Source organism: Carcharhinus amblyrhynchos, chromosome 3 (assembly GCF_965287045.1).
Source record: "Carcharhinus amblyrhynchos chromosome 3, sCarAmb.v2.hapA, whole genome shotgun sequence".
NCBI lineage: Eukaryota > Metazoa > Chordata > Chondrichthyes > Carcharhiniformes > Carcharhinidae > Carcharhinus > Carcharhinus amblyrhynchos.
In genome coordinates this window covers 4442327-4465521 of record NC_137326.1, presented here as the reverse complement: position 1 = coordinate 4465521, position 23195 = coordinate 4442327, and the positions used below count along the sequence as shown (strand labels likewise).

At 43.4% G+C, this 23195-nt stretch overlaps 1 protein-coding gene across 1 annotated transcript in view; it reads left to right on the top strand.

Annotated features, from left to right (window-relative positions):
- Window positions 1–501: 501 nt before the first annotated feature.
- The window catches only part of LOC145363191 (protein transport protein Sec61 subunit alpha-like 1), a 37341-nt gene continuing 14647 nt past the window's right edge, over window positions 502–23195 (top strand). Inside the window, exons 1-5 of the mRNA XM_080218640.1 lie at window positions 502–689; window positions 12771–12838; window positions 15164–15229; window positions 15596–15674; window positions 18591–18722. Coding sequence (XP_080074766.1) covers window positions 683–689; window positions 12771–12838; window positions 15164–15229; window positions 15596–15674; window positions 18591–18722 — 352 coding nt within the window. The 5' untranslated portion in view covers window positions 502–682. The remainder of the gene's footprint in view (window positions 690–12770; window positions 12839–15163; window positions 15230–15595; window positions 15675–18590; window positions 18723–23195) is intronic.

The following is a 23195-nucleotide window of genomic DNA, read 5'->3' as shown; positions in this document are numbered from 1 at the left end:
GCGTTTCCGTGAGCTGGAGGGACGATCACGTGCTCCCCCATAGCGGGCAGCGATTGGCTGCGTCCCAGCGGGGGGGGGGGAGGTCGCCGAGCGCGAGCTGTGATTGGCGAGGACCCGGTCCTGGCAGCCTGGTGTTGTGAGACTGCTGACTGGAAGATCACATGGTACCCAAACGCCGGTTGTGATTGGCTAAGATTCAGACCGGGCCGTTATTGCGGGAACGGACTGTGATTGGTTAGAATGGCCGATCCAGGTCAGGTGGTACAGAGCGCAAGTTGTGATTGGTTAGAATCCGATCCTGGCAAACTGGAAGGTCACATGATACCAAAATGCCGATTGTGATTGGCTAAGATTCGGACTGGGTCGTTACCCGGGCACGGACTGTGATTGGCTAGAATCAGGTCCTGGCAGACTGGCGGGTCAGGTGGTACAGAGATCAAGCTGTGATTGGCTAGAACATGGTCCTGGCAGGTCAGGTGGTACCGGGCACGGGCTGTGATTGGCTGTCGGTCGGGCTCCGCTGCTGTTGCCGGGAGCTGACGTGTCTTTCCAGTCCTGCGCGCCATTGAGCAGAGTTTCCCCAGCCTGAGTGAAGGAAGAGAGAGAGCGGGTGGCGAGTCGCTTTCACAATCCGAGCCTCCCGCCTGAGTAACAACCACCGGACAGAGAGAGAGACGCCAACATGGGCAGTGAGTAACCGAAGCCAGCCTCCTACCCGCTGCGACTCCCCGAGGCCTCAGCCAAGCCTGGGCCTCGCGTGATTTTTGAAGCCGAGTTTCAGTGCCCCTGTCCCGGCTGATGTGAGGAACGTCAAATTCCAAAGCTGTAGCCTCGCCCTTCAGCCTAGGAATTGCCTCCCAGCCCGGCCGCCTGGCTCAGGAACCCCGGGGCCCCTCAGCCTGGTCCTTGGGTGGGTGTCATTTAAATGCCACGTCGCCCTTTCCACTGCTGACTGATCTCCAGTATGATGCGGAGATGCCGGCGCTGGACTGGGGTAGTCACAGTAAGAAGTCCTGGAACAGCGTTCCGAAAGTTTGTGGCGTTTACTACCAAATTATCTTGTTGGACTATAACCTGGTGTTGTGAGATTTCTTACTGTGATCTCCAGCAGCCAGAGACCCCCTCACTCCGAAACCCAGATGGGTTCATTTCCCCCACAGGAAAAACCTCCTCAAAATCACCCCCACTCACCCTGATTGACCACCTCACGGCAGAAAAACCTATGGCTTGAAGCAATTCATTATCAATAGTTCCTCAGTTGTGTCTCTCAGGAAGTTGTTTGATTTGCTTTGATTTATTGTCATATGTATTAGTATATAGTGAAAAGTATTGTTTCTTGCACACTACACAAAGCATACCGTTCATAGAAAAGTAAATGAGAGAGTGCAGAATGCAGTGTTACAGTCATAGCTAGGGTGTACAGAAAAATCAACTACTGTGACGTAGGTCCATTCAAAAGTCTGACAGCAGCAGGGAAGAAGCCGTTCTTGAACCAGTTGGTACATGTCCTCGGACTTTTGCATCTTTTTCCTGGTGGAAGAAGATTGAAGAGAGAATAGAACCAGGAGCAGGAGTAAGCCATTTGGCCCTGAGAGCCTGTTCCGCCATTCAGTAAGCTCATGGCTGATCTTTTCACGGAGTCAGTTCTAGTTACCTGCCTGCTCACCATAGCCCTTAATTCCTTTACTGTTCAAAAACGTATCTGTCCTTGCCTTAAAACATTCAATGAGGTAGCCGCAACTGCTTCACTGGGCAGGGAATTCCACAGATTCACAACACTTTGTGTGAAGAAATTTCTCCTCAAGTTCATATTCTACTCTGAAGTCAGTTGCTGTGTTTCAGTAGCTGATGAACTGTGTTGGTCAGGCTGCCCTGAACTGACAGAGCCAGAAGACAATCTACTGTTCCTTAACAAATCCTTTATAGATAATTCACAACCCTTTGTGTGAAGAAGTTCCTTCTCAACTCAGTCCTAAATCTGCTTCACCTTATTTTGAGGTTATGCTCCCTAGTTCTAGTTTCAATCACCAGAGGAAATAACCTCCCTGCTTCTATCTTATCTATTCCCTTCATAATCTTATGTTTCTATAAGATCTCCCCTCATTCTTCTGAATTCCAATGAATATAGCCCCCCCCCCCGTCTACTTGGTCTCTTCTCATAAGCCAACTCTCTCTCCCTCTTCCTTCCCCCCCCCAACTCCAGAATCAACCTGGTGAATCTGCTCTCCACCCTCTCCAGTGCCAGTATATCCTCTCTCGGGTAAGGAGACCAAAACTGTACACGGTACTCCGGGTATGGCCTCACCAGCACCTTATACAGCTGCACCATAATCTCGCTATTTTTAAACTCCATTCTTCTAGCAATGAAGGACAAAATTCCATTTGTCTTAATTACTTGCTGCACTTGCAAACCAACTCCTTGAGATTCCTGCACAAGGACACCTAGGTCTCTGCACTGCAGCATGCTGCAATTTTTTACCATTTAAATAATAGTCCATTTTGCTGTTATTCCTACCAAAATGGATGACCTCACATTTACCAACATGGTAGTCCATCTGCCAGATCCTCACCCACTCACTTAGATTATATATATCCCTTTGCAGACTTTCAGCGCCTTCTGCACACTTTGCTCTTCCACCCATCTTAGTGTCATCTGCGAATTTTGACACACTACGCTTGGTCCCCAACTCCAAATCATCTATGTAAATCGTAAACAATTGTGGTCCCAACATTGATCCCTGAGGCACACCACTAATCACTGCCAACCAGAAAAACACACATTTACCCCCACTCTTTGCTTTCTATTAGTTAAACAGAAATGTCTAGGGTTGGTGGCGTCCTTGACTATGCTGGATGCTTTTCCAAAGCAGAGGAAAGTGTAGACAGAGTCACTGGATGGGAGGCTGATTGGGTGATGGGCTGGGCTTCATTCATGATCTTTTGTAGTTTCTTGTGATCTTGGGCGGAGCCAAGCTGTGATATAATAAAAAAAGGGTGCCTCTGTAAAAGTTGGTGAGAGTCGTAGTGGACATGTTTTTTAATGCAGTTGCAATCATTGAAATTGGACATCTTAACTGATATAATTGCAATTGGTGCGACAATTTGGGTTCCTGGAATATGTGCACGTTTGGATTGTGGCTCCACAGCACTCGTCCTATTGTGGATAGTCTGCAGTGTAAGGTCAACACTCTGCGTACATAAAAGAAAGATTTCCAATTCTGTGGTGCCTTGCACGACGGCCTGACGTCTCAAAAGTGCGTTGCAGCTAATGAAATATCTTCTTACGTGGACTCACTTTTATAATGTAGCAGACAATCCAAAGACACCAATCTCCCACAAACTAGAGGGAATCATAGAATTCTAAATGGAGGCCATTTAGCCCAGTGAGTCTGCGCCGATTCTCCAATAGAGCATCTTACTCAGACTCTATCTCCATAACCCCACATAATTATCCCACTAGTCCACCTGACCCGCACATCTTTGAACTCTGGGAGGAACCTGGAGCACTCGGGGGAGAACATGCAAACTCCACACAGATAGTCACTCAAGGCCAGAATTGAACTTGGGTGCGAACCGCTGTGCCACCGTGCTGCCCCAAATAATCAGCTTGGATGATGGTTGGTGCTATTGGCATCATGGAGAACCTCTGTGTCCTCCTTCGATTTTGTCTGCGAGATCTTTTATCACAGATAGCTGGATCCTTGGATCCATCTGGAAAGGGATTGCACTATGATACACAGTCACCCTGTGGGCTTCCCTTGCTGTTCTCTCACCCTTGTGCTGTTGGTCGAAACATAAATATTGGTCATGACACCAACCCAGTTAGTGACAATTCAAAATAGTGCCTTGGGATATTTGATGCACCTTTGACAGTGCAGCACTGAGGTGTCTGCTGGTTTTGTTCAAGTAATTGTGGTGTTGGGACTGAGGCAAGACTGTTGATATTTACATTGTGTATCTATGATATCTTGAAGCTCTGTTGATGGCAGAGTTTCGATGTTGTGTTCTGAACCATTGTGTGGGATGCCAATGTTGCAAAGAAGAGAAATATAATGAATTTCTTAAACATAACCTGTGTTATTATTTCTTGAAACAACCTAAAAGTGATCACGATGATGTTCGTTTGGTAGTCTATGGTTAAGTTAAATCCAGTGGTAAATAAATAAGTCCAAGCGTATCCCCATCATTATCATAGAATCTCTACAGTGCAGAAAGAGGCCATTTGGCCCAACAAGTCTGCACCCCCTACAAGCCCTGTCCTCATATCCTTCTAACCTACACACCTCAGGATACTAAGGAGCAATTTTAGCATGGCCAGTCAACTTAACCCGCACAACTTTGGACTGTGGGAGGAAACCAAAGCACCCGAAGGAAACCTACGCAGACACAGAGAATGTGTAGACTCCACACAGGCAGTGACCCGAGCCGGGAATCGAACCCAGGTCCCTGGAGCTGTGAAGCAGCAGTGCTAACCACTGTGCTACCGTGCCGTGTCTAAAGAAAACACTGGTCTGACCTCAAGTGTTGTCGCCAGTCCTGGAAGCTGCACTTCAGAAAGTGAAACATTAAAGAGGATCCAGAAAATAGTGTAGTTCTAGAGATGAGAGATATCAGTTATATGGATAGCTTGGTTGTTCTGTTTGGAAAGTGGGCGTTGAGAGGAGATTTGGTAGAGGTGTTTAAAATCAGTAGATAGAGAGGACAGTTCCCATTGGCAGAACATTTGAGAACCAGAGGAAACTGATTTAAGATGATTGGCAAAAGAGCCAGTGACAGCTTGAAAACCAATTTTAATCAGCGAGTGGTTAGGATCTGGAATGAACTGCCCAAGAGCATGGTGGAAACAGGTTCAATCATGACTTTCAAAGGAGAATTGGATAATTATATGAAGAGGATTTGCAGAGCTATGGGGAAAAGGCAGGAGAGTGGGATAGCTGACTTTGTCTTGTAGAGAGCTGGCAATGAGTCATTTGTTTTTAAACTTCCAAAGGGCTCACTAATGCTCACCTTTGTGTCTACATTGTATTTTCTTGGCAGAAAGTAGAATGTGTTGTTGAATCCAGTGTAATGCTTCCTCAGTTGTTTGAACCAGGTGCCTTAGCTCAACCTTCAGGGAGACATTAGTTTCTGCCTCACAGGGACAGTTTGATTTGCTTCAATTACTTACGTTGTCTTTTAGCTTACATGCCACATTCTGGGTGAAAGATTTGATTTATTATCACATAAGAACGTAAGAAATAGGAGCAGGAGTAGGCCATCTGGCCCCTCGAGCCTGCCCCGCCATTCAATAAGATCATGGCTGATCTGTTGTGGCTCAGCTCCACATTCCCACCCTCTCCCCATAACCCTTAATCCCCTCTCTTATCAAAAACCCATCAACCCACGTCTTAAAAACATTTAGCGAGGTAGCCTCCACCACTTCAATGGGCAGAGAATTCCAGAGATTCACCAGCGAAAAGTATTGTTTCTTGCGTGCTATGCAGACAAAGCATACCATTTATAAAGAAGGAAAGGAGAGAGTGCAGAATGTAGTGTTAGAATCATAGCTAGGGTGTAGAGAAAGATCAACTTAATGCGAGGTAGGTCCATTCAAAAGTCTGACAGCAGCAGGGAAGAAGCTGTTCTTGAGTCAGTTGGTGCGTGATCTTAGACTTTTGTATCTTTTTCCCAATGGAAGAAGGTGGATACCAGATGTCCTGTCTCATTTTATATAGGATCTTTCTGGTCATCTGCATGAATTTGAGCTTGTGTGCAAAGCTGGATGGGAAGCCAGTTATTGGCATGTCTATTTTTGGTCATTCACACTGGAAGGGCTGGTCATGTATTTTCTGTTCAACTACAAGTACAGATGTTCTGTAACTGAGCTAAGCGGAGTGTTGTTAGTAAACATTCTCCAACTTGTTACCTTGACATGATGCATGTCACTTGCTCTCACAAGCGCACGCACGTGAGGATAGGATGCAACCCCTAACCGTAGGGCCAACCCTACAAAATTCTAATGACTTTTGCATCATGATACCTTGTTCTCCTGCACCCAGACTGCAGAATGCACCTCCAGTCTCTAAGCCATCAATCTTAATCCGGGCATTCACATTGGTGCTGATTTCTGTAACAGGATATCCATTTTGTGTATGTGATGATCTTTACCTCTGCCAAAAACAAATCTGCTTGTCACTTGAAGGCAAGTCAGCCTGTTCAACTAACCATTAATGTTTGATTGCAGAACCAACTAGTATCCAACCTAATTGTGCTTTTAAGTAATCCACAAATGTGGTCCCTATGCTGCTCTTAACCTGTTTAGTTGAAATAATTGACCTGCATAAACACACTCTAGTCTTTTCCTTATTTCATAAAGTCTGTCAACTCACACCCAATGTGTGTACTTCTCTGAAGAATATGGACCCAGCTTACTAACCTTGCAATAGTGGGAGCCTTCATCTCACACAGCGATGATTTGTGCTGTGGTAGGTCAGCTTTGTATCATAGAATCATAGAACCCTACAGTGCAGAAAGGGGCCCTTTTGGCCCATCGAGTCTGCACCGAACACAATCCCACCCAAGCCCTACCCCCATATGCCTACATACACCCACTAATCCCTCTAACCTACACATCCCTAGATATTAAGGGACAATTTCTTAGCATGGCCACTTAACCTAACCTGCACATCTTTGGACTGTGGGAGGAAACCAGAGTACCTGGAGGAAACCCACACAGACACGAGGAGAATGTGCAAACTCCACACAGTGAGCTGAGCCAAGAATCGAACCCAGGACCCTGGAGCTGTGAAGCAGCAGTGCTAACCACTGTGCTACCGTGCTGCCTGGTATGACTCATAAGAACAAGAACATAAGAAATAGGAGCAGGAGTAGGCCATCTAGCCCTTCGAGCCTGCCCCGCCATTCAATAAGATCATGGCTGATCTGTCGTGGCTCAGTTCCACTTTCCCGCCCTCTCCCCATAACCCTTAATCCCCTCTCTTATCAAGAACCCATCAACCCGCTTCTTAAAAATATTTAGTGAGGCAGCCTCCACCACTTCAACGGGCAGAGAATTCCAGAGATTCACCACCCTTTGAGTGAAGAAGTTCCTCCTCAACTCTGTTCTAAACCGCCTCCCCTTTATCTTGAGGCTGTGCCCCCTAGTCCTACTGTCTTTTTTGAGCGGGAAGAGTCTCTCCACCTCTATCCTATCCATCCCATTCATCATCTTATACGTCTCAATGAGATCTCCCCTCATTCTTCTAAACTCTAACGAGTACAAGCCTAGTTTATTCAGCCTCTCCTCATAGCTCAACCCCCTCAACTCCGGTATCAGCCTAGTAAACCTCCTCTGCACTCCCTCCAAGGCCAAAATATCCTTGCGCAGGTGCGGCGCCCAAAACTGCACACAGTACTCCAGCTGCGGCCTCACCAATGCCCTATACAGCTGCAGCAAGACCTTCCTACTTTTATATTCAATCCCCCTCGCTATGAAGGCCAGCATCCCATTCACCTTCCTGACCACCTGCTGCACCTGCAAGCTGGGTTTTTGCGACTCATGCACAAGGACCCCGAGGTCCCTCTGCACCGTCGCCTGCTGCAGTTTTTCGCCATGTAAGTAATAGTTCTTCCTACCAAAGTGGACCACCTCACACTTGCCAACATTAAATTCCATTTGCCATTTCCTGGCCCATTCGCCCAGCCTATCTAGATCCTTCTGCAGACTCTCCACACCCTCCGCACAATTTGCCCTTCCCCCAATCTTGGTGTCATCAGCAAATTTCGACACCCTACACTCGGTTCCCTCCTCCAGATCATCTATATAAATGGTAAATAGCTGAGGCCCCAGCACCGAGCCCTGGGGCACCCCACTAGTCACCAACCGCCAATCCGAAGAGCACCCATTGACCCCCACTCTCTGTCTCCTATTTGACAACCAATCCTCTATCCAAGCTAACACCCTACCCCCAACTCCATGTCCCCTGACCTTCTGCAATAACCTCTTGTGAGGTACCTTGTCAAACGCCTTCTGAAAATCCAGAAAGACCACATCCACCGGCTCTCCTCTATCCACTGCCCTAGACACATCCTCATAGAACTCCAGTAAATTTGTCAGACACGACTTCCCTTTAATGAAACCGTGTTGCGTCTGCCCTATCAGGACTCAGGAACCCTGTTCTGGAATTTGCTGAGAGGGAGACAGTGGGTGCACAATTCATGGGCCTCTGATTCCGCTGGGGTCCCTCTCTATTCTGCTTTTCAGTTCTGCTCACCTTTTCCAAAGAATCGTCCTTCAGAGGTTACAGTCATAAGTGGCTGTCTCCCAATTGTCAATGTCCACCATATCTGGACATGGACTCCCAGGATGTTGTGGCTCAGTGGCCAGTTCACCATACAGAAAACCTTTGAGTACAGGATCGTCATCCATCCGATGAACATCGGTGAGGTAGTGCATGTTTTTCGGCTTGGCAATGAATATGCTAATGGAATTAGCATGTTCCAGGACCTCATTGCTGACTTTGTCCTGCCAGGAGATGCAGCGATGTCTGAGCACAGTCTGAGGTCACGTACCAACCAACTCAAGAACAGCTTCTTCCCTGCTGCCACTAGACTTTTGAATGGACCTACCTCTCATTAAGCTGATCTTTCTTTACATCTTAACTATGGTTGACACTACATTCTCCTTTCCTTCTCTATGTATGGTATCTTTGTATAGTGCACAAGAAATAATACTTTTCACTGTAAAATACATATGATGAATCAAAAGTTTTTCTTCTACCTAGCTTGTATTGTCTCACCGCTGGAGAGTGCACTGATGACACAGGCTTGGCGGATTCTCAGTTTGGTGTTGTCAGTCAGGTTGCTATTGTTCCACACATTTGGATATAACAGCTGGAGCTTTTGTGATGCTTGATTTCAGTATCAAGTGTCATTTTGCTGGTGACAATGGAATCTAGAAGCATGAAGCTGTCAACTACATCCAGTGTCACACTGTCAATGCTGATAATCTGACAGGGTACATTTAAAAACTACACAAATTCAAAATAACGGGCAAAAATAGTAGATGTCATGGAAAATGTTTTCAACCCGAGAGCAGCTGGTGTGTGCCTGAAATGGTGGTGGAGGCAAGTTTGATCAAAGTATTCAAAAGGGAATTAGAATTGAAAAGAGAGAACATTTAGAGATAAGGCACGGGAGTAAAACTAGGTGGAATGCTCTTTCAGCAAGCCAGTGCAGATTCGATGGGCCGAATGGCCCACCTTCTGTACTGCAGCAATATCCTGGACTATAATTTTTATCAGCTTGGTGATGGTCAGATCAAACATGTTGAGCTTGCCAAGGTAACCACAATATTTTAATCTGGTCATAACCAGTAGCACAGATATGTTGCCCTCAATGGCCTGAATCTGTACTGTTCGCATGTTGTAGTCTTCTACAAGAATTCAGTGTCACTCCCATAAGAAGCACAAATATTTGGATATAGTATTTATTGTAGCTGAGGCCTAACCCACATATTAGTAAAAAGACAGTATTTCTGGAGTAAGGGTGTGGTGACAATTTTCTTTCCGTTTGAAGGTCATATGGTTTGCAGTGTGTTTGGAAAGAGGCAACTGTACAGAGCTGTAACAACGTGTTTCTAGAATGAGAAATTCACAGGAGCTGTGCATTATATTCCATGCTCCCACTGACCTTGAAATATTGATGTTAATGCCCTGCTAATAGGAAGAGGCATATTGAAATGTTGCAACTATAAATTTGTCCTTCAAAAGCCAGTGACATACCAGTATTTTACCTTGTTATGTAAGTATTTCCATTGTTCCCTTGAATTAAAATAAATTGGTAGATTACTCCACGCTGCCCCCTGCCCCCGGCTCCCTTTTTATTCTCCAGAATCTTCTTTGACATGACAACTGTATGGAAATGCAGCATAGAGGTTCCACTGAGATTCAGTGATCAGGAAAATATTCAGACTGAGTGACTTCCAGTGTGTGATCTTTGTTTTCATTTATGGGGCCATAAAACCAAAAAATGCTGGATTAACTCAGCAGAACTGGCAGCATCTGTGGAGAGAGACACAGTTCATAGTTTGAGTCCATTCTATTCTTCAGAGCTCATAGAGGTTTACAACATGGAAACAGTCCCTTTGGCCCAACTTGTCCACGCCACCCTTTTTTTTTTTAAAACCCCTAAACTAATCCCAATTGCCCACATTTGGCCTATATCCCTCTAAACCCATTATATCCATGTAACTATCTAAATGATTTTTAAAAGATAAAATTGTACCCGCCTCTGCTATCACTTCTGGCAGCTTGTTCCAGACACTTACCACCTTCTGTGTGAAAAAATTGCCCTTCTGGATCCTCCTTTATCTCTCCCCTCTCCTTAAACCTATGCCCTCTAGTTTTAGACTTCCCTACCTTTGGGAAAAGATATTAACTGTCTACCTTGTCAATGCCCCTCATTATTTTATAGACCTCTAGAAGGTCACCCCTCAGCCTCCTCCGCTTCCAAGGAAAAAGTTTCAGTCTATTCAGCCTCTCCTAATAACTCAATCCATCATGTCCCGGTAGCATCCTAGTAAATCTTTTCTGCACTCTTTCTAGTTTAGTAATATCCTTTCTATAATAAGGTGACCAGAATTGCGCACAGTATTCTAAGTGTGGCCTTATTAATGTCTTGTACAACTTCAACAAGACGTCCCAACTCCTGTATTCAATGGTCTGATCGATGAAACCAAGCATGCCAAATGCTGCCTTCACCACTCTGTCCACCTGTGACTCCACTTTCAAGGAGCTATGAACATGTACCCTAGATCTTTGTTCTACAACTCTCCCCAACGCCCTATCATTAACTGAATAAGTCCTGCCCTAGTTCAACCTACCAAAATGCATTACCTCGCACTTGTCTAAATTAAACTCCATCTGCCATTCGTCAGCCCACTGGCCCAATTGATCAAGATCCTGCTGCAATTGAAGATAAACTTCTTCACTGTCCACCATGTCACCAATTATGGTGTCATCTGGGAACTTATTCACCTATATTCTCATCCAAATCATTAATATAAATTGCTGTGAAGAAGTTGCTCTGCAGTTGCGTGTTGCTCTGAAGAAGGGTCATGCAGACTCAACCCTAACTCTGGTTCTCAGTCCGCAGATGCTGCCAGACCTGTTGGGAATTTGTCCAGCACTTTCTGTATTTATAGAACATAGAACACTACAGCACAAACAGGCCCTTCGGCCCACAAGTTGCGCTGATCACGTCCCTACCTACCAGGCCTATCTATAACCCTCAATCCCATTAAATCCCATGTACTCATCCAGAAGTCTCTTAAAAGACCCCAACGAGTTTGCCTCCACCATCACCGACAGCAGCCGATTCCACTCACTCACCACCCTCTGAGTGAGAAACTTACCCCTGAAAATTTATTTCAGATTTGCAGCATCCACAGTATTTTGCTTTTATCTCATACATTGAGCCGTAGAGTCGAATATTTTGAGTTTAATTCCCTCTGTACACAGTTAGTAAGTTAGCTGATATTTGTTGGGGATGGAGAGATACCAGCAGGAATGCTGCAGTTTTGCTTCATCTCCTGGTTTATTTCCTGCTGCCCCCAGTATTTCATAACTCTTCGTGGAGAGTGCATGCCTGCCCGTTGGAGAGGATTACGCCTCCGCTATATTGTTTCTGTTGTTGAATAGCCTGTATTATGCTTGTTGCAAAGTGTTGTACATGCAGCAGAAGCAGGAATCTTGTACCTTGGTGTTGGTATCCCTACGAGGAGCCCCTTTTACTTTCAGAAGTTAATTGGATGGGGAATAGAACTCAATTGAAACTGGTTCACAGACAATCAGAGTATTTCTTGCTGATGCGTGACCTAGCCAGACCTGAGGATTACAGCACATTTGTTATCCAGCACTCTTTATCAACCAAAATTCTGTCTACCAGATCTCTGATCCCCTAATAGAAATTGTTACTTTACCAAATGGAAGCATTTATGAGGTAATCTGGAATCTGTACTGTCTCATTTTATACTTTGCTTTGATGCACCTTTGAATATGGGCAGCATGGAGACACAGTGGTTAGCACTGCTGCCTCACAGTGCCAGGGACCCAGGTTCGATTGCAGTGGAGTTTGCGCATTGTCTGCGTGGGTTTCTTCTGGGTGCCCCAGTTTCCTCCCACAGCCCAAAGGTGTGTGGGTTAGGTGGATTGGGCATACTAAAGTTGCCTCTGTGTCAGGGGGACCAGTGAGTGTAAATGCAAGGGGTTATGGGGATAGGGTGGGGTGGGATTGTGGTTGGTGCAAACTCGATTGGCTGAATAGCCTCCCTCTGCACTATAGATTCTGCAAATATTAGAAGCAAATGGCTGTTTACATCTTGAGCACTTGTTGCAAATTAAATGGAACTCTCCATTAAGTGGCTAACACGAGGGGACGTAGCTTTACATTGAGGGGTGATACATATAGGACGGATGTCAGAGGTAGGTTCTTTCCTCAGAGGGTAGTAAGGGCATGGAATGCCCTGCCTGCAGCACTTGTGGACTCGCCAACTTTAAGGGTGTTCAGATGGCCAGTGGATAGGCATATGGATAACACTGGAATAGTTTAGGTTAGAGGGTCATTAGATTGGTTTCACTGGTCAGCACAACATCGAGGGCCGAAGGGCCTGTACTGCGCTGTAATATTCTATGTTCTAGCACCCATTCCCTGTGCATGTTGGATAATATGTTACAGTATTTGGTGCTGTATGTTTAATTTTAATAATTAATTGTGCTTGTCTTGCTTTCCAGTAAAATTCCTTGAAGTTATCAAACCATTCTGTGCGGTGTTACCAGAAATCCAAAAGCCAGAAAGAAAGGTAAATTTTGTCAATCATTTTCTTAATCTGCAACTCTTTCTTTCTTAAAGGCTAGGTTACAGAAAGACGGAAGGTGTGGGTAATCATGTATTGCTATGAACTGTATGGCCATGTAATTCTATCTCAGTGAAATTTCAAGTACAGTTTACTCAATGCATAGTCTTATAACACGGAGCTCTCATTAGCCAGGTGCCAGGTTGTTTAGCCCAGTCTTTGCCACTGGGAGGGAATCTCTATTTCCTCTCTGGAGATTGGGATTAAGATACTGCAGCTGTGGTTGTCTATGTGCTATTTTTAGATACCTTGTTATCTGTGTGCTTTGGGAATGCAGTTAACCTGTATATATTGACACTTACAAGTTATACTTGAGAATTCATTGTAGTTGAAATAACGTGTAATCCATATTCATACCAGCATGGCAAACCAGGCTAAAATTAAAGTCATGTACAGGTTGCTCTTACTATTTTGAGCCCCATTTAAGAAATTGGGCACAGCTGGATGCATTATAGTCCGAAACATGGTCACTCCCATTGGACGAATTGTTCCAATGTTTGACTTCATTTGGAACAGAGGTGGGTCCTGCCTTGCAGCCCGGGAATGCAGTGTGCTATTGCGGGGCAGTTGGCAGCAGTGACGAGTGTGCTGTGCAGGGCTCCTATTCACCGAATGGCTGCAAATCAGGAAATGGGAGGGTGGAGGAACGCCGGAAAATTACAATCACCAGGGAAATGCCTTTAACAAATTGTGGGATCTGTGGGCTGACAAATCCCCAGGTCCAGATGGACTTCGTGCTAAGGTCTTGAAAGAAGTGGCCAATGAGATAGTTATTGCATTGGTTTAATTTTCCAAAGTTTCCTGGTTTCTGGGTAAGTTCCATTAGATTGTAATGTAGCAAATGTAACCCTTTATGCAAAAAGGGAGGAAGCAGGAAATTATAGGCCTAACATCTATCATCAGGGATGTGCTAGAAGCCATTATTAAAGATGTTAAAGCTGGGAACTTGGAAGGAACCAAAGCAATCAGGCAGCATCAACGTGGTTTTATGAAAGGGGAATCATGTTTAATTCATTGGAGTTCTTTGAAGGAGTCGTATGTTATGGATAAAGGGGAACCGGTGAATGTGCTGTACTTGGATTTGGGTAGGCATTTGATAAGGTGCCATATCACAGGTTACTGAGGAAAGTAAAAGCTCATAGTATAGGGGATAACATGTTGGCATGTATTGAAGAAAACAGTTGGCATAAATGGGTCTTCTTCTGGATGGCAGGATCTGACGAGTAGTGTGTCATGGGTATCAATGCAGGGCCTCAACTTTTTACTATTTATATAAATAACTTGGATGAAGATATGGTTGCTAAATTTGCTGATGGCGTAGAGATAAGTAGGAAAAAAGGAGGCTACAAAGGGACATAGGTTAAGTGAGTGGACAGAAATCTGGCAAATCTTCCATTACTCAAAATCGCTCATTTTGCAGGAAGAATTTTAAAATGGTGAGACGTTGCAGAACTAGGAGGTGCAGAGGGATCTGGGTGTCCCAATGCATAAATCACAAAAGTATACAGGTACAGCAAGTAATTAGGAAAGTGGATTGAATGTTATCATTTATTGTGAGGGGGAATTGATTACAGAAGTAGGGAGGTAATGTTTCAGTTCTACAGGGCAGTGTTGAGCATATCTGGAGTATTGTGTACGGTGTTGGTCTCCTTATTTAGGGAAAGATGTAAATGCATTAGAAACAGTTCAGAGAAGGTTTACTAGATTAATACCGGGAATGGGCAGGTCGCCTTATGAGGAAAGGATGGGTTTGTATCCAGTAAGAGTTTAGAAGGGGAGGAGGTGACTTGATTGAAGCATATTGACAGGTTGGATGGGGGATTCTCATCAGAGAATCTGGAATTAGGAGCCACTATTTTAACAATAAAGGGTCGCTCATCTAAGGGCAAGATGAGGTTGTGAGTCTCAGGAACATTTCCTCAAAAGCAGAATTTGAATATTTTTAAGGCAGGGTGAGATCTTTGTTTTAACAAAGGGGTGAAAGGTTACCATGAATGTGAGGTTGAGTTTGCAATCTCATTGGCTCAAGCGGTCTACTCATTTGTATGTTGCTGTGATAGTCTCCACGTCCCTCTGGACTTTCTAAAATTGACTGAAGTTTTAATAGCTAGGAGTATGAAATGGGTGGATAGAGTGCAGGTACAAATCATCTGAGATGTAATTGGTTGGGACAGATTGGAGGGGCTGACTGGGCTTCTCCTATTACTGATTCATAGAATTGTGGTATATCGGTTGATCCAATGTTTCAATGCTCTCATTCTGTTTTTCTAGATTCAGTTTCGAGAAAAAGTATTATGGACAGCGATTACACTCTTCATCTTCTTAGTCTGTTGCCAGGTCAGTTGTTTCCAAACTTTTCAAAGTTACTTGTCTCACTTCCAAATATTTGGGCTGGAAACCAAATGGTAGAAATTTAGTTGAGGGTTTAATTAATTTACAGCGCATTCCAATAATGCCATATATTATAATTACCAAGAAAAGAAATTTTCAGTGAGAACCTGAGAGAGAAGAAGTGATAGTTCTTATTTCCCTGTTCACATGCTGAGTAACTGTGATTCTGGTATTTTGTATTTCCCATCACTTACATCTACAGTTCTTGCCCCAAGTGGGCAAGACTTGCTTTTTGTAATAGATAAATAATATAAATAAAAATGTCTCAGGAAAGCTAGAATTATCAACTACTTTGTTTCCAAATCTCTTCAGATTCCTTTATTTGGTATCATGTCATCAGACTCTGCAGATCCCTTCTACTGGATGAGAGTTATTCTGGCTTCAAACAGAGGTAATGGAGACTTATTTTAAATCAAACTTGATGCCCAAAGTTAGTTTGGGCAGAGAAGTAGCACTTAGGTGGCCCAAAAGGCACTTACAACCAATCACCTCTTCACTGTGTCTGAGAGCCTCCATTCCTTACAGCTATGGGCTGTGAAATTGGAATTCAGTAATGTTCTCACTTCTCTTCCTGTGCTGTCAAAGAAAGGAGGGAAATTAGCCAGCATGGCTACATCGGTCTCTGTAGTGACAGTACAGTTTTCCAGCTATAACATTGTTTGTTCCACAAGAACTATCAATTCTCTGGGTTTCCCTCTTCTGCCTACATACCTGGTTTCTAGTTACCTGATATAACAGGTTTGAAACCTGATACTGCTGCTGTCTGTGCAGAATATCATTTTAATTATTTTCTGGTGGAATATGTTGGATCATTCCTTGAGTTGGAGATTGCAACACATCTCAAAGTTTGTCAAACATTTGATGATCTAACGAACAGGAGGACTTTTTCCTGTGCAGTGTAGTTTAAAACTTGATGGGGGTAGCATGCACATTATATTAGTCTGTCTCTGCAGTGTATCCATTCAGTCCAACCAATACATGCTAGTGTTTGTGCTCCACTCGAACCTCTTCCCATCTTTCCTCATCTAACTCTTATCTTCCTCATGTGCTTGCCTTTAAATGCATTTGTAAAATTTGCTTCAGCCACTCCCTGCAGTACTGAGTTATCAATTCCCAGCACACTCTGGATGAAGATGTTTCCTTTGAATTCCCAGTTGGATTTCTTGGTGACTATGTTGATGGCCTCTAGATATGCTCTTCTCCACAAGAGGAAATTTCGTCTCCGTATCCCCTGTCAAAACCTTTTATCTTAGAAGACCTCTCTAGTAGGCCATCCCCAGTGCCCCTGCCTGCCACCCCACCCTGCCATGAGAAAGGGGAACAGGCTGTCAGTTTTTCCCTGATATTAGAAATGCACACAAATACATATATCTCCTTCAGAAATCAGCCCCAAATGCCTCTATATCCTTTTACATAATACAGCGATCGGAACTGCACACACTATTCATTTCAATACAGGTTTAGCCTAACTTTCTTTTCAATTATATCCCTCTAGAAACAAAGCCCAATGCTTGGATTTATTTTTTCTTGGATTTATTAAATCTTGGTAACCTGAGGCACAATTTTCAGCGATGTTATATTTGTACTCCAAGATTCCCTTACTCCTGTATCCTTCTTAAACTTGCAATTTCCCAGTTAAGTGGCCTCCTTAATCTTAGCAAAAGTACTCTGTCGTGTTTACCTGTGTTGAATTTCATTTGCCAATCCTGCAAGTTTATTAATTTCTTCCAGCAATTTGCTGCAGGCCGTCTCAGTAATGATCTAAATTTGGTGTGATCTGAAGATTTAGAAATTGTGTTTTTGATTTCAAGTCCAAATCATTCATGTAAATTGTAAACAGTAGTGGTCCAGGCACTGATCGACCTTCTGCCACTCTAAAAACTTCCCTCTAGTCCCACTCTTAGTTTTCTGTCTTGAAGCCAGCTGGCAAACCGTTCTGCCATTTGCTCTCTGACTCCATGTTTTCTCATATTTATTAGTTTATCAAGAGCCTTTTGAAAATCCAGACAAATTACATATGCATTTCCATCGTCAATTCTGTTATCACTTTTAAAAATTCAGTAAGTTTGATCAAGTGAGACTATTCATCATATTTTTCATTTTTAGATATTCCTCCTTTCTCTCCTTTGCTGTAGATCCCATTATGTTTTTACACTTCCCTACAATCCCCTGTCGTCCTCCTCAAATATACAACATGAAAATAGCAGTAGTAGACTACACAGCCCATTGTGCTGCTACTCCATTCACTGTGATCATTTCTGACCTTGGGCATCAAATCCATTTTCCTGCTTGTTCCCCACGTCCCTTAATCTTCTGACAGACTAAAAATCTGTCTATCCCAGAATTATATTGGAATTGCATCGGTCCTCTGGCACAAGCAATCTCCGCTTTCTCGTTTAGATTCCTGTAAAATATGTGAATGCAATCCATCCAGATTAGGGTCTTAATACCATTTGAATTTATTTAATTTATTCAATAAATTTATTTTGAATGCATTTATTAATTTGCTCATCTTATCCAACACTCTCACATCTACCTGTTGTATTTCCCTACTAAAGCAAAATAATTTAATATTTCTGTCAGATCATTGCCTGTGGTATTTATTATCTTGTCTATCCCTTTAATGGTCCTAGCCCCATCACAGCCTTTCATTTTTGTATTCTGTGCCTGTAAAATATTTTTCTATTTAGTTTCATGATCCTTGATTATTTCATTATGTAATTTTTCTGTCTTTTTAATTGATTTTTAACTTCTGTCCCAGTTCTCTCAGAGCATGCTGCTGTCTATGTACTTAATGTAATGCCTCTTTCCTAACCCTCTATTGTTCCATTCTGTATTCATTCATGCATGAAATCTCACTAGTGTTTAGTTCTTTTATTGTCCCTTCAGCATTATAACAGGCATGTTAATTGCTATCTCAGAATGTAATCGATTGTAAATCGGTGCAATTTGATGTGCACTTGTGTGCAGTTTGTCATTTATTATATCTGGCTGCTTTCTCAAAGACCGGCAGTGTAACTAACATTGTTCCACACCTCAAAGTGTCATCTCCAGATACAGGCTAATTTTGAAAGGGAAAGCTTTGCGAATTGCATTCGGTATGCTTTTTCACAGATTGGATTGCAGGGTACAGAAACTTTGAACCTCTAACGTAGATGGCTACTGTTCAAACTGGAGGCAAATCTAGATAGTTACCATCAGTCATGTTGAAGTTAAAATAGACACTGCAGTTTGGAAAGCACTAAATGTGATAATTAAACACTTTGAAAAGATTGTTAATGATATTAACAGACCATTTTAAATTTAGGTACACTGATGGAACTTGGTATTTCACCGATTGTCACATCTGGTCTGATCATGCAGCTTCTGGCAGGTGCAAAGATTATTGAAGTTGGCGACACTCCCAAAGATCGAGCTCTCTTCAATGGAGCTCAGAAACGTGAGTATCATGATTCAGTTTGGTGCAGTAACAGTTTGGCATCTTTTTGCAATGTTGCAAAGTATTTGTAGTGTAGAAATGACTTTGTGCAATGACGCCATAAGAAATAGGAACAGGAGTAGACTGTTTGACCCCTCGAGCTTTCTCCATCATTCAATAGGATCGTGGCTGGTCAACGTTCCTCGTGTCAACTTTCTTGCCCTTTCCCTGTAACCATAATGGGATCATGCTGGTGTTTGTGTCCACATGGGCCTCCTTCCGCCCCTCCATCTAATCTCATTTATCTACTGCTCTCGATCTTCTAAGTGGTGGAGGTCACTCAAAGGACAGCACACGTGGCAGGGGTTTGCATAGAGTTACTTGGAATTTTCCAGCACAGGAACCAGCCATTCAGACAACTACATTCATCTTGCCTTTCTTCTAATCCCATTATCATAACCTTCTGCTCCTTTCTGCCTTGTGTACCTAGCTTTTCCTAAACGTATCTATGATCTCTATCATAACTATTCTCTCCAGTGGTCAGTTCCGCTCTCTGGGTAGAGAAAGTTCTCCTGAATTCTCTGTTGGATGTTTGAGTAACTACCTGTTTATCCTATATGCTGGTCTCCCACAGTGGGAATGCCTTCTCAATATCAAGCCCATCCAACTCTTTTGTAATTTTAAGGATAATTTTAAGAATTATTATGACATTACTTGGAGAAAAGCTCCACTTTTTCTTGGTTGTTTGCTGACAGATGTTGAATGAGTAGGTCTGTTTTAATCATGTTTATATTAGTTTTGCTGCTGGGCATCAGGGTTCTGATGTGCTTCAGTCTACTTCTATTTTGTTTATTTTAGTTGCTCTGATTGCCAGTATTGTACCTGTAGCCACCTGTACTCCATCCTGCAGTCTTAATCCAAGTCTGAAGCATAGAATCTTAAGTGTTTAATGAATGGCTTTTCCATTAATATCATAATTTCACAGACCTACCTGTTTCATTTTTGCATAGACGGAGGCATAGACTATTTTCTAAATGGGAAAATGCTTAGGAAGTTAGAAACACAAAGGGACTTGGAAGACATTGTTCAAGATTCTCTCAAGGTTAACGTGCAACTCAGTCAGCAGTTAGGAAGGCAAATGTTAGCATTCATGTTGAGAGGGCAAGAATACAAGAGCAGAGATGTGCTTCTGAGGCTGTATACAGCTCTGGTCAGATCTCGTTTGGAGTGTTGTGAGCAGTTTTGGGCCTCGTGTCTAAGGAAGGATGTGCTGGCCTTGGAAAGGTCCAGATCCCTGGAATGTGGAGCTTGTTGTATGAGGGATGTTTGAGGATTCTGGGTCTATACCTGTTGAAGTTTAGAAAGATGAGGGGGGGAATCTTATTGAAACTTACAGATTATGCGAGGCCTGGATAGAGTGGATGTGGAGAGGATGTTTCCACTCATAGAAAGAACTAGAATCAGAGGGCACAACCTCAGGCTAAAGGGACAATTCTTTAAAACAGAAGTGAAGAGAAATTTCTTCAGTCAGAGTGGTAAATCTTTGGAAGTCTTTGCCGCAGAAGGATGTGGAGACCAGGTCATTGAGTGTCTTTAAGACAGAATAGATAGGTTCTTGATTAATTGGGGGATCAGGGATTGTGGGGGAAAGGCAAGAGAAAAAAATCAGCCATGACTGAATGGTGGAGCATTCTCGATGGGCCAAGTGACCTAATTCTGCTCCTATGTCTTATAGTTTTATGGAAGCTTGCAAGGAGTTTAGATCCCTATCCTGCAGTGTGCCTGTTTGCTGTGCTCTGTTCCAGCCCTCACATGGCACCGCTATGCTCCTTCTTATTGCACCCCACAGCATCAAGACCCCATAATAAGTAAACTGGCCTTGAGCAAGATCAGAAAAGCACAAGAAAAAATCAAATAAAACTAATTTTTTAAAACTGCAAATTCACGGGGCCTAGAACGTTGATTCAGAAGTCGGGAAGTAGCAGAGCAACCCGTTTTTACATAGAGTGCCACTGAGGTACAAGAAAAAAAAAGTGAAAATTTATAGCAGTGAAGGACGTGGTAGACTTCAGTCAGCAATATCCACATACACGTTCATGTAACATGGAAGCCACAGAGCTCACATGCCAGAAAGAAAGCAAAACAGAGTCAAAATCTGTGCAGTAAAAGGAACAAAGAGTGAGTTTGTGCTGAAGAAGTAATCAGCAGTCTCTCGGCAGCAGTTTCTGGGCAAAACAGAAGCCATGGAGCTTGAGGTTCCTGTGTTATGTACAGGCAAAAGAAATTTCGAGGAGTCTTCCTCAGTACTGTTGGAAGTAAAACATTTAACGTACTCCATACTTTGGTACAGCCAGACAAGCCCGATAAGAAAACCCTTGAATAATTGGTGAAAGCCTTCGAAGAACATTATTCACCGAAGCCACTGATCATCACGGAACAGTTCCAGTTGCATCAAAGAAATTGATTGGAGGACAAGAATATTTCACAGCTTGTAGCAGCCTTGAAGCATCTTGCAGAATATTGAGAGTTTGGTGGATCATTGGATGATACTCTTTGAGATCGTTTGGTCTGTGGGTTAAGAAATTGAGCAATCCAGCGTCTCTTGCTCACCTGCAATCATCTTTGCAAGAACTGATGAACTGGTTAGGAGTTGCCACGCTGATCAGTTACTAGCTTCACACATCGAATTGTCAGAATCGTCTTGAGATGAACATCCATTTTGAGCTCCTGACGTTGGACCTGTTACTACCCTGAGTCTGAAATAACTGATTACCCTACTACTAGTTTCCCTCATTGGGGACGATACCAAGATCTCACCAAGGGAAGGAATATCACCAGAGGTTCCTGAGAACATGTCCGGGGTCCGACACAGCCATATTCCTGAACGGCATATACAACCAGTGAGGAATCAACATCCTCTAGATCACACTTCCTATTGATTTGTATAGAGTCATGTTGCATAGCCTAACATATGTAGAATATTTTCGATGCAATGTATAGCCACCTGAGCAATTTGTCATTGTGGCCTTGAAGATAGATGGATGTGTGTACGCTTGTTGGGTAGTTAGTGTTTTGGCATGGCCCTTTAGGCAGTCTAGGCCATTATCCTGTACAGTACCAACTCTGTGGTAAACCTGTTTGCTGTATTGGGTTCCAACCCTCTGTTATTTCGACCCACTGCGTCAAGATTCCATCACAGTTGCAAAAGGTCTGATTGTTTCACATCCACTGAATTGTAGTCATAGTTGTGTAGATAAAAGTCACAGCATAGGAAGACCCTGTACACCCTGTAGTGAATAGACTCAGTGGTTGTGGGTATGGGGGAATGTTGGCTGACACCTTTCGAAATTTCAGGCCTCTGGTGTCAGGAGTTTTTCTTCACCTAAAGAGCAGAGAGCTTCTGATTACATGTACACAAAGCAATGAAGCACTCCTTCAAACAAAAAAAACGTGTTCCTGTAGCATCTTTCACAACCCCACTGTCCCGTTGGACTTCACAGCCAATGCAGTACATTGAAGTAGTATAACTTTGGAAATATGGTGGCTAATTTGTGCACAGCAAGCTCCCACAAATGACAATGTGCTAATGACTAGATTTTTATTATGATCTAGATTGAGGAGGAAAATTAACTGGAAAATTTGATGATAATCCTTTACTCTTCAAAATAGAACCACAGGATCTTTTATATCCACCTGAGAAGGCAAACATGACCTCAGTCTCATTTGAAAGACAACATCTCTGACAGTTCAGTGTTCCTGCACTATGCTGGAGTGTTCATCTTCATTTTTGTGCTCAAGCCTTGGAGTGAGTCTTGAACCCACAACCATCTGATGCTAGTGAGAGTGCAGCCAGTTGAGGTACAGCTGACACTGGTGTGTCCGCCTAGTTGGCATGCTCAAATCCCAGATCTGGACCTGAACCAGGAATGAGATGAGTCCCAAGAACCTGAGCCAGACTCTGATAGTCTGATGTGATCTTCCCTTTCAGTGATTGCTGCAGTTGATGTTGAATGAGCTGAGTCTTCACTTCAATCTCCTGGTACAACAATCCACAGTGTATTGAATGTTCCAGCTGAACATTCAATACAGAGGACTTCTACAGAGAGTTCGCACTTTGTCACAAAGCTGATGCATTCTCCTTTTCCCAGAGTCGGATATAGATTGTGCACACAAATCCATAGGAATTGGAAAATAGCCCCAGTAAACTGACACTGGGATCCATTTAAAGTTTTAAAAAGGTAAAGTTTATTTATTAGTCACTATTAAGGCTTACATTAACATTGCAATGAAGTTACTGTGAAATTCCCCTGGTTGCCACATTTCAGTGCCTGTTCAGGTCAATGCACCCAACCAGCATGTATTTCAGATTGTGGGAGGCAGCTGGAGAAAACCCGTGCAGACACAGGGAGAACATGCAGACTCCACACAGACAGTGAGCCAAGCTGGGAATCGAACCTGGCTCCCTGGCGCTGTGATGTAGCATTGCTAACCACT